The sequence below is a fragment of the Hemiscyllium ocellatum genome, chromosome 2 (assembly GCF_020745735.1).
Source record: "Hemiscyllium ocellatum isolate sHemOce1 chromosome 2, sHemOce1.pat.X.cur, whole genome shotgun sequence".
Taxonomy (NCBI): Eukaryota; Metazoa; Chordata; class Chondrichthyes; order Orectolobiformes; family Hemiscylliidae; genus Hemiscyllium; species Hemiscyllium ocellatum.
In genome coordinates this window covers 28,661,046-28,676,067 of record NC_083402.1, presented here as the reverse complement: position 1 = coordinate 28,676,067, position 15,022 = coordinate 28,661,046, and the positions used below count along the sequence as shown (strand labels likewise).

General features: G+C 39.2%; 1 protein-coding gene across 4 annotated transcripts in view; it reads right to left on the bottom strand.

Annotated features, from left to right (window-relative positions):
* The window catches only part of LOC132822098 (storkhead-box protein 2-like), a 437,283-nt gene that overhangs the window by 132,684 nt on the left and 289,577 nt on the right, over nucleotides 1-15,022 (bottom strand). The window contains exon 1 of one of the 4 annotated variants that reach the window (XM_060835140.1): nucleotides 12,500-13,152. The exons of the other annotated variants lie outside the window; for them this stretch is intronic. Coding sequence (XP_060691123.1) covers nucleotides 12,500-12,665 — 166 coding nt within the window. The 5' untranslated portion in view covers nucleotides 12,666-13,152. Of the gene's footprint in view, nucleotides 1-12,499; nucleotides 13,153-15,022 lie in introns of those variants that run through there. 4 annotated transcript variants of the gene reach the window in all.

The window sequence follows — 15,022 nt, the reverse complement described above, 5'->3', positions numbered from 1 at the left end:
CACCTCAGAGAACAAGTACTGATAGGCTGAATGCCTCCTTCTGTGCTTTAAACTCCATGACTAAATAAATTGGTAATGTTAAGAAAAAGTGGAAGGCTGATTTAAAAGTGCGAGGAGCTATCTATATATTATGTAAAGAATTATATATAAGGCACGGCAAGAGAATGGGTGGGGAAATACTCACCCGTAATACGAAAGCTTCTAAACTGACTATTCCAAAACATTCTGAATCAGATTTTGCTCATTTAGTGTGCGGAGATACTGCTGAACTGAGGATTGCACAATGTGACTGATTGTGCAGATGGACTGTTGCCCTTGGAAACAAGAATTATTTTTTTCTTAATCCTTCAGCCTTAAGCAGAAGAATGCTAAAACATTTAGTTTTGATAACTTCGCTGTTCAAGCTCCCCGCAACATGTCCAGACAATAATGCCACAATTTACTTTACAATATGTTATGAAAGCAAATTTCAGACCTATTATTTTCTGCTCTGAGCAGTAGTTAGTAAAATGGTTACAGCTTTTGCATTTCCCTTTTCCACTTAGTGGCGATCCATTGTAAATGGGATCGTTACCAGACTGCCATTTAATCAATACATCAAAATGATTTTGAAAGCCTATTATTTCTTTGTTAGCACATGGCTTAGCAATTCTCATTAAAACAATTGCAAGTTAAATCTCAATAGATAATATATTAGGCAAAACATAATCATTTTCCATATCAGTCCGATATGCATTTAAAATTTGCAGGGCAAAGTCTTTTCAATTTTCCATCAAAAATTCTACTGCAGCCAGTAGGATAACAGGCCTGTTGTATCTATGCTATAACAGTAGATCTTCTTTCTATTCTCCATACTGAGCTTGGTGACTCTTTCTTCGACATACTTTATGAATACTCTGGTATATCAATTCTCATTAAATTATCTTCCCATCTTTCTCAAATGTATTCAAAGTCTATTTTAATGTCAAGATGATTCTTCACACAGAGACTGATCAATATGTGAAACAGATTCCTGAATAAAGTGGTGAGTGAAAATCCTAATAAAAAAGAGTCAACACAATGATGCACTGGGGGATTTTTTTGTTTTGTTTTCAATAAACTTTCACCTTCATATTTATCTTGTGGCATCATAATATATGTTAATTTACAGAACGTTTATTGTTCTTTTCTGTGATACCTATGAACCAAAATGAGCACCATGGTTGTGGATAAGTGTAGGGTGAAAGGATTCAAAATAAGTTTCACATTTATGGTGCTTCAAAATTGGAACATTGTTCAGACGATGGTAACAGGGTTTCAAGTCAGACTGAAACACTGCTTTTCAGTATTTTTTTAACTGTAATAAGGCATTATCCTTTCAAAAATGCTAACTGAATTCTGGATCATACTGTCCGAATATAGACATTGCTAAAGAAAAATTACCATGGTGCATCTGGTTCATCATCCTGACTGTCCTACGATACAGCAATAATGGAGTTGTTGGCTAACCATAGCAATCAATTTCTATCATTAGTGTCCAAAAGACTCAGAAGTGATAAAAAGAAAATCCCAGTAGTGGCAAACACTAGGAACCAGGAGCAGAGTTTTCCCAATAGGAAGCATTTTCAAGTGAGATTCATTGAGGTTAATCTGCCAAGATTCCAAGCAACTTTTCTCACACAATCTTTCTCATTTCACTCATTAATTATACAACCAGGGTCTTCCTGGAGAATTTCTCACCGCTGCTGGGACCATCTGACATGCATGTGAATAGGTTGGTGCCATGTTTAAAGTCCAGCTGCACCCCATTGCAGATGCTGCAAGCCAGAAAACCAGCCCTCACAATATGGCGCTGATCATTATGACACAAAGGAAAGTTTACACCCTGATTAACCAAGGTTGACCTGGAGTTGCTGGTGGACAATGTGAAGGACAAAAGGATTATTCATACCCCATGGAAGCCACACCACCAAACCAAGACAGCTTGGTCCTAGGCAGCAGCATAGGTCATTGCTGCATCTCAAGTCAACAGGAGGTCCAACATTGCAGCAAAAAGGACAATGATCTTCTGCATTTCACAAGGACAGTTGTCACTATTTACTTTCTTGCAGGGTCACAATTCACTCTAACTTGCCACTACACTCACCTCTCTCAAAGGTTTATAGATTACAACTCTCTCTTATATGGCTTTTACTAACCTCATATTCCTAAACTACTAACCTTTCCTGACCTCTGTGGTTCCTCCACACCGATTGGGACCATTCCAACTCCTTCATTACCACTTTTCCATTCATTTCCATTGTACTCAATTTCTCCTTTTTCTCTTGATGCAGAAATATTTGGCCCACTCTCTGTGCTTTTGTCTCCACAGCACCCCTACTGACCTACCTGTGGACAGGTTGCTGTTGCCCTCCAAGACTTACTATGCCTCAAATCCCTGAACTGCAAGGACACAGATCTTTGAAATTTGGTAGGACGAAGCTCCTGATTAACCACAACCAATCTTCTGGACTTGAATCTGGCAAGTCTCTTGACTGACTGTTGGTTACCTGACTGATTGTAGTCCCCTTCCCCCTACTAAGGGCTGGTCCCTCTGACTTTTGCAAAATGTTTGAAGGCCATATAGTATGTCCACAGTGCAAATGGCTGACATATGGTATGGGTGTGACACAGATTTTCACACCCTGCCTCTCACTTTGCAGTGAAAATGAATGCAAGCCAGAGAGGCTGGTGGTCCTTAACTGAGCTCTGCAGACTATGAGTACTGAAAAGCAATGTGACCCACACACAGTCTGGCAGACTATAAGTCAGTTCAGACATCAGTAAGTGTGCTCTAGAAAATATTGTGAAGTGCACGAGGCTCCAAGTAAATGCAAAGAGAGTGAGTTCTAAGAAAGCAAGCTAAAAGCAATAGCATGCACCTTTGAACAAGTTCTTGAATTAAAGTATTGAAGTAGTGTAGAAAGTGGCCCAAAAGTAGGCATGTTGATGTAGTGAGTCTAATGGTTTGTCGACGCAGGCTTGTCGGATAAAAGGTTAAGGAGCATGGCGTCCATTGAGAATGCAAAGATTTTGTTGTGAAGACACAGTTAGATGTTTGGCCGGGATAAACATCTGGTAAGCTGCAGCCGCCAGGCACCATTCTGATTTACATGTTGGGAATTTGTATTGTCTAGATTAGATTAGACTTAGATTAGATTAGATTAGACTTACAGTGTGGAAACAGGCCCTTCGGCCCAACAAGTCCACACCGACCCGCCGAAGCGAAACCCACCCATACCCCTACATTACCCCTTACCTAACACTACGGGCAATTTAGCATGGCCAATTCACCTGACCCGCACATCTTTGGACTGTGGGAGGAAACCGGAGCACCCGGAGGAAACCCACGCAGACACGGGGAGAACGTGCAAACTCCACACAGTCAGTCGCCTGAGTCGGGAATTGAACCCGGGTCTTCAGGCGCTGTGAGGCAGCAGTGCTAACCACTGTGCCACCGTGCCGCCCACCGTCTACCTTTAGGAAAGGAGAAGAGAATTGGAAGTGGTGTATAAATAAGGTGGGTTGCTGCATCAATGAGAGGCAAATACACATGAGTAAGTTATTTGCCAGTCAATGGCAAGATTGCAAAGTCCTAATTTCAGGCTAATTGGCAAATCACAAAAAAATTCTCAATGTTGATTTTTTTAAAAATTCTGTTTGTATTTCCAAACATTTTCCCCACAGCAGGGAAGGAAACATTTTGCCTCATAAGTCCAACTATTTAACCATTTTTTCCCAATTATGCTGCTTAATCCCAAAATATTACTTCCTGCAAAAAAAACCTAATCTACTTAATTTTTATTTAAATGAATAAACTGCGTTTCCAGGGAATCTGTTCCGTTGATTGACTGGTCATTCTCTTCCTGCAACCTTAGCTTTGAATGTTCTCATTACCTTATTCATAGCATATTGCTAGCACTCCTGTTCCATAAACTGTTACATACGTCTTTCATAGTAGGCTGATAGGCAGCAAGCATTTTCAGAACAACAGAAGATGTCAGCAACAGGGCTATCAAGTAGCATTTACTGAAAAGCTGCTCAGCGATGTTCAGTTTAACTTCCACTGGAACCACTCAACTTTATGTCTGATTGCAACCTTGCTTCTAATACAGGTGTAGCAGCTGAATACCAGGAAAAATGTGACATTGAGTTCCAGTGACATCAAGTCAGCAATGAACTGAATATTGGCTTGAGAGTGGGTGCTGTTGTTGACCTATCTTAACAACATATCCAACATTAAATCCTTAATTACTCATAGCCAGTTCTGCTGTGCAGGACATGTCACTTGTCTGCCTGACACCAGACTTCCAAAGCAATTTCTCTATTTTGAACTCAGTTGCGAAAGGAGATTTCTAGCACGGTAGTGAAAACATTTTAGGGATGTCCTCCAAGCATCCCTGAAGAGATCAAACACCTCTCACCCACCTCATGGGAATCCCTAATTTACAAGTTATCAGAATAGAGAAGGATAATTCAGGAAAGAACTGAACACATTATGAGAGACCACTTTTTTCACTTGTGGACTATAAATTGAAAATTGAAAGTTGGCCTGCTAAATGACTAAAACTACCAGGAGCAGTTTTGTAGCTTGAAGACTGATGGATTATGTGATGCACAGGTTAGCTGCACAAGATTGTTAGACAGGCGATAAAATGTCTGCAACACAAATTGCCAGCCCAGCGAACAGAACCACAAGATTGTTACTGTTTGGGTCAGTGATGTGGAGGCTTTGAGACAGAGTTGCACCAGGAATTTTTGTGTTAAAGAACAACTGCCTAACTGCAACCTTTGGGTTAGTCAGGATACAGTTTATTACAAACTAGTGAGCACAGTGCATTCAGAGATATTCAGAAGCCTACCAACAACAACCATCTCTCAGCATCTCTTCTTGTCAGTGAAAATGACAAAACATGCAGACTCTGAGAGTTTGAATATAAGAAAAACTACTACATCCACCAAACAGCTATTGCATCAAAGACTGAGCTTCAGTCTTCAGACAACATTGTGCTAACATCACTACAAAAAAATCAAAAGAACTAAAACAAACAACTCATCCCACTCCATCTGGTTAGGAGTCCTGAACATCAAAATTTGCTTTTCTCTGTTTATATTTTTTCCCAAAATATTTATGCCAAACTCTCTATTTTTATCTACTTTATTTACAAATGAATGTGTTTGTGTCTGGGGATTTAAAGGAATATAGGTTAGGTTGAATAGCAATAATGAGGAATCCACTTTTATTTACCATTTGTTAAAGAAAAAGTTTGTTCACAATAAACAGTTATTTTCTTGCTATAAACAAAATCTGGTGTGAATTACTTTTCTCCTGAATAGCAGTCAGTCAAGCAAGTCAATAATCTTGGTAGTTGAATTGGGTATGACACATTTTTGATGGTTTGTGGAATAGTGGAACTCAGTCGTCAAAACATTCTTCCCAACTGAATCACGACAACATCAAGCGATCACTTGTCTGGAACAAACTGTGTAGACAACAGAGTGAATGTACAAACCTCCAAACACTTTGTGACAACTAATTTTTTTGGCAGAGCATGAGAGAATTATGAACTGCATGCTAATGCGGTGAGATACCAATGTATGGAATTAATGTCGTTCGTCATTTATTAATGAGATTCAGAACTTGCATTGGAAAATTTAAAGGGAATTTTTTTTTTGAGAATCAGATTTTTTTATTCTCCCACATTTCCCCAGACATTTCAGCATTTCCCCTGTCATTCAAGGGTTGGGAAAATTTCACCTCCCATTTCCCAACCCTTCAAATACCAGCTGTCCCACATCTGACAGAATATGCAGATTCCCCATTGAACTTCAGATCCCAGTGAATTGGAATGGATGTCAGTCATACTTGACCCCAAGGAACTGCCTAAGACGAAGAAGAATATTTAACTGAATATGACACCGAGGAGGCTTAGTAAAATTAAAGCCAATGGGGTTTGAGGGAAAGCTCTCTTGAATCTTAGAAACTCCTCCTGGCTCATTGGAGTCTCATCATTTCAGCCCAGAATATGGTTGCTGGAGTTGCTTCGGACAACAACCTAAGCTGAAGAATTCCCATGAGAGAATAACTACCTCATAGAGTCATAGAGATGTCCAGCACGAAAACAGATCCTTCAGTCCAACTCGTCTATGCCGACCCAAAGTACCCAACCCAATATAGTCCCACCTGTCAGCACTTGGCCCATTTCCCTCCAAACCCTTCCTATTCATATACCCATCCAGATACCTTTTAAATGTTGCAACTGTACCAGCCTCCACCACTTCCTCTGGCAGCTCATTCCATACACGTACCACTCTCTGAATGAAAAAGTCGCCCCTTAAGTTTATTTTATATCTTTCCCCTCTCACCCTAAACCTATGCCCTCTAGTTCTAGACTCCCCCAACCCAGAGAAAAGACTTTGTCTCTTTATCCTATCCATGCTCCTCATGATTTTGTAAACTTCTATAAGGTCACCCCTCAATCTCCGACACTCCAGGACAAACAGCCCTGGCCTATTTAACGTCTCCCTATAGCTCAAATCCTCCAACCCTGGCAACATCCTTGTAAATCTTTTCTGAACCCTTTCAAGTTTCACACAATCTTTCTGATAGGAAGGAGACCAGAATTGCACACAGTATTCCAACAGTGGCCTAACCAATGTCCTATACAGCCACAACATGACTTCCCTACTCCTGTACGCAATACTCTGATCAATAAAGGAAAGCATACTAACGCTTTCTTCACTATCAATAGACAATAGGCAATAGGTGCAGGAGTAGGCCATTCTGCCCTTCAAGCCAGCACCACCATTCATTATGATCATGGCTGATCATCTTCAATCACATCTTAGCTACCTGCAACTCTATTTTCAAGGAGCTATGAACCTGCATTTCAAGGTCTCTTAATTCAGCAACATTCCCTAGGCCTTACCATTAAGTATGTCCTGCTAAGTTATGCTTTCCCAAAATGCAGCACCTCACATTTATCTAAATTAAACTCCATCTGCCACTTCTCAGCCCATTGGCCCATCTGATCAGATCCTGATATAATCTGAGGTAACCTTCTTAGCTGTCCACTACACCTCCAATTTTGATGTCATCAGCAAACTTACTAACTGTACCTCTTATGCTCACATCAAAATCATTTATATAAATGATGAAAATCTTGACATTTTATGACACTGCCATCAATGAGTTTCCTCCATAAATATTCTAGGCATTACCACTAACCAGAAACTGAACTAGACCGATCACATAAATACTGTAGCAACTAGAGGAAGTCAGAAGCTAGATATCTTGCAGTAAAAGACTTACCTTCTAGCTCTTCTTAGTAGTGTGACAAATTTATTCATTGGCAGTAAAGTATCCTGATTGTTTTAAAGTTTACATTTTCTCAACCTGTATCAATCTCTTGCATGACAGATTATCCACATAGAAATCCAAGGAAGGTCAACTTTAAGTGTAAGTACAAGTAGAGACTGAGCAGTACCATTTTCTAGGAGAAAGTGAGGACTGCAGATGCTGGAAATCAGAGCTGAAAAATGTGTTGCTGGAAAAGCGCAGCAGGTCAGGCAGCATCCAAGGAGCTGGAGAATCGACGTTTCGGGCATAAGCCTGAAGAAGGGCTTATGTCCGAAATGTCGATTCTCCTGCTCCTTGAATGCTGCCTGACCTGCTGCGCTTTTCCAGCAACACATTTTTCAGCCCAGTACCATTTTCTATTTGTATTTAGCATTTAATCAATATCAATGAACAATGAAGAATTTATTTCTATGTATATAACAATGCACCTAAATCTGTAATTCACTTTGAATGTACAATGCTCTGAGGACTCTGTTCTCAATGGAAATTCTTCCAATGGCTGGCAGCTTCCATGCAGGTACTTCAGGACTGAAGTTGAATGTTTTGACAGGCCACTAATTAAAGCAAAACTGGATTATTTTCTAAAGTCTCGGCAAAATAGTTGAACTGTTCGATAATCTCATAAGGAAATGCACCAAAAATTAAGTATACCACAAATCAGTCGTCACTAAACTCAATCTTCAGTCAATGCTGATGGCTGACTTCAGTCAAGTCAGCAGTAGAGTTGAACTGAACTGAATTAATTTTATTGTCACATGTAGTCAAATGAGTACAGTGAAAAGTTTACTAGTCGTGACTTACAGTGCTATGGATATTGGGTTTGGATAAGTCTCTCGGATCCTGATTGCCAACCAGAGTTCCTTCTTGGAAAGTTCATATCCATGTACATTGGGTAAGAACATGAGCTCAATGTACAAAAATCCTTCCGAGATTATAAATGTTTTTTTTGATAAAAGCTATCTAGAACAAATAATCATTTTAGTGCAATCAAAACCATTTGGCAAACTATACTAAATGAAGGGATTATCATTTTCTTTAACTGTTTATGCCCAGCTAGATTAAATGGTGTTGCAAGACTTAAAAATCTGGTGAAATGTATTCTTTTCACATAATTAATGATTGTCAGGTCAGCTGTGGGGATGAGGGTAATTATTAAAACTTACATTTAGAAACATTGCATTGCGAATCTTGATGTACAACAATGCTGTGCAGTTTCTGGTTACTAACAGGATGATCAAAGGCAGTTTGAGATTCAGCATTATTTTAAAGGTGGCACGATAATGACATAGTCTTTTACAGGGCAATGCTTTAACATGAGTTCAATGATAATCAACGCAACATGCTTCAGAATGCAGATGTCACTAAATATCTTCAAGAGGTGATGAATCAACATCATGTTGACATTAGCATTACACAACATTAAAATCATCCAGTCCAGACATTTTTACAGCTTAACTACGCCAAATCATTTACAATGTTAATACTACCCTGAAGATAGTTCACCTTTATATCCACAGACTGTTCTAGGATATTTTGTTCTCTTTTGGGTATACTACAAATCAATGACAACTGGCAGCTTGAATTATGTTCCCTGCCTTATCAAGTCCACCAGCTGACTCACTCTTGACTAAACAGCAATCTTCATTTTCCAATTTTTTTTCATTTTAAAGGGATTTTGACAATGTTAAAAACAATTAAAGTTAATTTCACAAATGGAAAACAACTTACTCACTTCATGGTCCTCCCATGTGCCAGGTGATGTGTGACAAAGAACACATTATCTTAAATCACAGCAGGCTTTTTAAAAAGATCACTTCCTATAGGCTTCCTGTGAAGGAAGTAGCTTCCTTAAGGAAATGAATGAATGATTACTTAGCCATGCCTGAGTACATTCATATTTTTTATGGCAAGAATATTGATCATTAGGTAAGAATGTTAGCTGCTAGATGAAGTGTGTTTCATAGTAAGTACAACATGAAGTAATTAACCCTCTCCCTTAGAGCTCTGTTTTCTGATTGCTTGGCACAGCAGCCGTTCAGGATGGTGAGGGTCAGAGGTTAAAACTGTGAAAATAAACAGCCTGGGCCCATTTTCCCCTCGCATTTGGGCACAAGTGCCGCTTGATTGTCAGAAAGTGATCTTATCCAAAATGAAAAGTCAAAGTGATCAGTTTGGTTCCTGACAAAATTTTCCCTCTTCTTTTTGCACCACATGTTATCGTACACAGCACTGAATTTTCTTGAGGGAGAAGACAACGGTAGTAGGATCAAACAGGCTGAATTAAATAAATGAAAAAAAATGTCAGTACTAATTCTAGATTACTATATAAATACAAAGCACCAATAAAACAGGGATAGACCTAGAATAAGACCTAGAATGAGGTTCCACCCTCATCAGAACAATGTTATGCACATATCTTCAATAAGATGATGGTAATAAGTGCAAATTACTTTGCAAAATTATTTTGCAATGATAAGGATCCTGCACATATTTACTTTCATGGACAAGGAGAATGTAGCCACAATCAAAACCATTCTGCATCACTTTGTGATTATTTGAATGTTACTGTAAGCCACAGTCATACATGAAGTGAAAATGTCAGAGTTGCTCCTGGACACAACTTGAACACAGAACAGAGAACAAGCCCTTCGGCCCTTGATGTTGTGTCAACTTTTATCCTAACCTATATACCCTTCATTTTACTATCATCCATGTGCCTATCCAAGAGTCGCTTAAATGTCCCTAATGCATCTGATTCTACTCTCACCACTGGCAGTACATTCCATGCACTCACCACTATCTGCTTAAAGAAAATTGGGTGAACATTTTCTTTAAATTTCTGAAAGTAATCAAGAGATACAAGCAGGACCCTTAGTAGAGTTTCTTTTCATGCTGCATAGTACAAATACATATTTTTCTTAACACAAATATAGACAGAACGTATTCTTCTCTAATAGTATATAATTATTAAAGGAAATTTAATTGAAAATTATTGCACAGGGCAAATTCTGAATATTTTAATATTTCCACTTGCAAGCACACGTGGCATGAATAAAGCATTTATCCTTGTTATTATTTCAGATCAAATCACGTATGTGGCTTAAATTCTAGGGGATTTTCTGAAAACATTCCTGTGTGACCACTATAGCAACAGAAGCAAAACACATTCATAGGTTTCCTGCAGCTGCCAAAACCATCAATTACATTGGCTACTTCCTTTGAAAATACTTGGCACTTGCTCCTTGAAACATTGAGAAGTCCAAATACTAAAGCAGAATAGGTTCTGTCAGACCCGGCTCAACTTGAACTTAGCAAAGGGAGGTTTTTTTAAACAATTCTGCGTATTTGAGCCAAGAGCTCCACTCATTTCTTTAAAACAAAATTTGATGGTTTGCCAGAGTAAAATATCTTTACCATTAGTAATAGAGAATTGTATTTATCCAGGGTCAGCATGTTGGAATAAAAGCTTGGAGCTCTTTACACTGCTCCATGGCAAGCTTAATTCCCTGCAGAGCTAGTTCCTGGTCTCAACCATGAGCAGTTGCTGAGTTGAGACTGAATATTTCTCTGCACAGAATATCAGAACACCCAAGCTGTGCTCACCCATCTTCAACTAGCTGACTATAAAGTAGAGTTGGCAGTATTCTGAGGGTTAATCCTCCAAGGCAATTCTAAAAGTTATACATCAGAACTTCCATGAATATTAAACAAATTAAGGAACTCTTATTTAACTGCAAATTTCAGCTGAGCAGAAGAATACATAGTTTATAAACTGGACTTGATCTACAATTATATTTTGCATATCACTTTAGGCATTAAATGTAGTTTCACATCATTCTTTCTATAACTGTTCTGCAATTCCAGTTTACTCATGCTACAAATTTTAGTGTTCCCGCAAAGCTGGTTTAGTTCTTCATTATGTTAAATTTATGAGGGGTCAATTAGGTGTGTAGGTTTGAACTGATTCCAAAGTTAAGCAGTATGCAATTCTCTCCTTGGCAGAGTATCAGTTCTATTTAGATTCATAGAGTTATACAGCACGGAAACAGAATTTCAGTCCAACTTGCCCATGCTGATCAGATATCCTAAACTGATCTAGATTCATTCGCCGGCATTTGGCTCATATCCCTCTAAACCCTTCCTATCCATATACCCATTCAGATGCCTTTTATATGATGCAATTGTACCAGCCTCCACCACTTCCTTCGGCACCTCATTGCACACAGGCACCATCCTCAGTATGAAAAGGTTGCCCTTTCAGGTCCCTTTTAAATCTTTCCCTTCTGTTCTAAAACCTTTGTTCTAGCATCGGGTCATAAGCACCACTGATTCCACAACCAGGCTTCAACTGTATTACAACTGTATTACACCGAAACCCACTTAGTGACACTACAGCTCTAAGTGTGCAACCTCAACTGCACCATCTAAATATAACAATGCTGTTCAAACAACAAGTCAAAGAAGTGCACAACAGCACAAAAGATGGTTGCATACGGTAGCCATTTGCTTTTCGATTTGCTGAAGATTGTTTTGTAAATTATAAAATAAACACAACAATTGAACAGAATCAACTTCCAGTCACTAATTCCCTTTCATGTACCTACTGTTTCACAATAAAGGAGTTTCAATTGGTGACAGATCAGTTCCAGGATCTGTAATTCTATACTGAAGTATCAAATGTAAAGTAGACGCTGTGTGAAACTTCTCCACAAAACAAATTCATGAATAATGGGCAAAAAGGGCTGCAATCTGCACCCTTCAGAAAGATTCATTAGTTCTTGGAATGACAGAAATTGAAGCCTTTGTTAATACAGAATTAACGTAAAATCCTTAAAATCCACAGAGCACTGACATGCTGCCATGGCAACAGATTCCATCTTGTTATTACTTGCTGCTTTTCTGTAAAAACCAACATATCCACAATCAATTCTGACCTTTTGGTTAATGTAGGACTGTAATTATTTTAGAAGATTCCAATTTGTATCTCACTAGCAAGTCAAAATACAGGTTAGACATTAATCAGATTCATATATGTTATCACTCATCTATGCCACTGAGTAACAATAGTATTGTGACAAACCTGGCTGCTCCTACCCCAAAGCAGAAAAATAGCCCACAAACCTGAAGCCAGATAGCCCCGTGATGCAGAAGAAATAAAAGCGGGTGGGAAATGTTTGTGCAAGCGATAGTCCTTTTCGCTGCGGGACCTAATGCGGTCTGAGGCCCGGTCTGAAAAATCTGAGCTAGGCCAAGCCCGCCGTAAGGTTGTACTCCTTGTTTTCTTCATTTGGAGGCTACATGCATCTAATCCTTTAGCAAAGTGAATCAGGCTCCATAGCTCTTGCTGTGCTCTATTTGATTAGAAATAAGCCAACGTGCTGTAAGAATCAGCAAATATTCTGGTACTGCCTCCTCCACATCGTGAACTGCAGGCTTGCTCCTATACCTTGACTGATCCAATTTTACACACATCCCACAATGCATTACACTTCATTTAAAATCGCCACTGCTTATAGTTTCCAGCTTCACATAAGAAAAAAAGGCACATAATGTGGCTTCTCAGCCAAAGAACAGGCAGCGATTTTCAGCGTGAAAAGCCTTGGGATCTCAGACAATAGCTCAATTCAGCATAGGAGTACTTGGCTAACTGTGAGCCAGAAAACAAAAGGCCCAAACAAATTAGGAACCCAGCCTTGGGTTTTGACACAAGCAATACACCCAGGAACTGTAGGATGCAACTTCAATCCCCACTGTCACAAGATTAGAATAATGCTTTGATGACAGCGAAAGTGGTCTTCTGCCGACAACAAAATCCAATCAGTGGAAAAGGATGAGCAGAATACATAAATCAGAAAACAATCTCCAGTTCAAAAGCCCTGCAGCTGCATTCACACAGAGAGGTTGTGCGCGTATGTCTGTCCGCAGCTGAGGATTAGAGTTCCTGCAGGTATCTGCGAAGCAATCTATTCCTGAGAGATACGCAACTAATGACGACCCAACGTCATCGCTGTATTTTCTTTCACTCCCCGCAGAAATTTCTCAGAGCCTGGTTTCCACTTCAGCGTGGATAAGAAAAACTGGACTACAAGTGGTTCCAAATGTTTAGCTTTCAAATTTTGTTAAGCGTAGAGTCGAGTCTGCTGTGTTGCTCTGGCTGCTGTACTGATGAATGGCTCCCTGCTTCTGAATACAGTGAACAGCTATTGAGCGGCAGGAAACGAGTCAGCCACCCAGTCCCATGCTAATCAAGGAGCTGTCTTATGTCAGACGCACTGATTCCGTCAAGCTTCGCAGTTTTAATGTACAACCCTCAGGCCCACTGCTAACTTAGCCAGATTCCAAGAACTATAATCAGAATTAGTGTATTTACATCTAAAACTGCATATCTTAGGGTGGCCCAAAGTGCATCATAAACAGAGCCTTTTGATGCTAAAGTACTGCTGGTAGTGTGCCTTTCTAATTAACATTTATATGTTCAAAAAAGCCTGCCAAGACAGGTCAGCTCATGCAACAGATGTAATAGACTCCTGACACTAGAAAGTTATTAAATGCATCTGTAATAGCAGTCGAAACAGAAACAATAACTACACACTTGCTGTTAACAACTGACACAACTACCCTCAAGTTTGCAATAGCCACAAGCTCAGTTTCGGATCAGCTGTTTTCTGGCACGTAAAATCATTCAGTGCTATAAAAGAGTGGAACACAAGGGGGAAAGCTGCAACAGATGCAACTCTATACTTTGCACTGCACTGTATAGCAAATCTCTTGTGAAAAATTAATCAATCATAGTTAGCCCATCTACTATAAAGTGAGAAATAGCTTGACTCATTGATTATAATTAAGTGCTTTCCCACAAATTTATGAGACACAAAGTGAAAGAAATCAAACAAAGACTGACCAGTAGAAACTGCCCTGGGAACAGTGATGCCTCCTACCACTGAGTACAAAAATAATTAATGGGAAAGTGAAGAGATTTCAAATTTATTAGATGCAACTTCTTGAGAAAGAGAAAGAGAAATTGAAAGGTTATGGGGGCTGGTGATAAGAAGATTTAACGTTTCTGTTGAAATTTATTCTAAGGAACAGGATGGGGAATTCTTTCCCAAAAAGGAAGGGTGTGCTGGCAAGATTCCATTTGGGCTGAGAGACTATCATACATTAAACTGTGAATGTAATGTTTACAAAAATGTTGTATTTATTTTAAATTTCAGGACAAGTATTTTCATTCACAGCTTTCTGGTGGAATGCTTGAAACAACAAACCTTCCAACTCACCAACTGTCCTTTAATTTTATGGGTGGATATTTAATTGCAAACAGCCACAAAATCACAGCTACCTCCTGGTTACAGAGAGAAAAAAATAAAGCCCTTGACCTCTTCCACATTAACTGCACCAACTGAATTCATCACAAAATTGAATTTTCTTTGTTGAAAAGATGGCAGGAAACAAGGCTCTCCCATTAAAATGTGGATCTTGTTGTGGAAATTTGGCATATCTCATTTCATGCTTTAAGAAAGAACGCAGATTCCATTTTCCAAGTTTTTGTTTGGCAACTTACTAACAAAAAATTATCACTTCATGATGGGGAGGGCATTGGGTGAGGGATGGCTGCATGAACCGAAGACAATTAAAACAGACTTG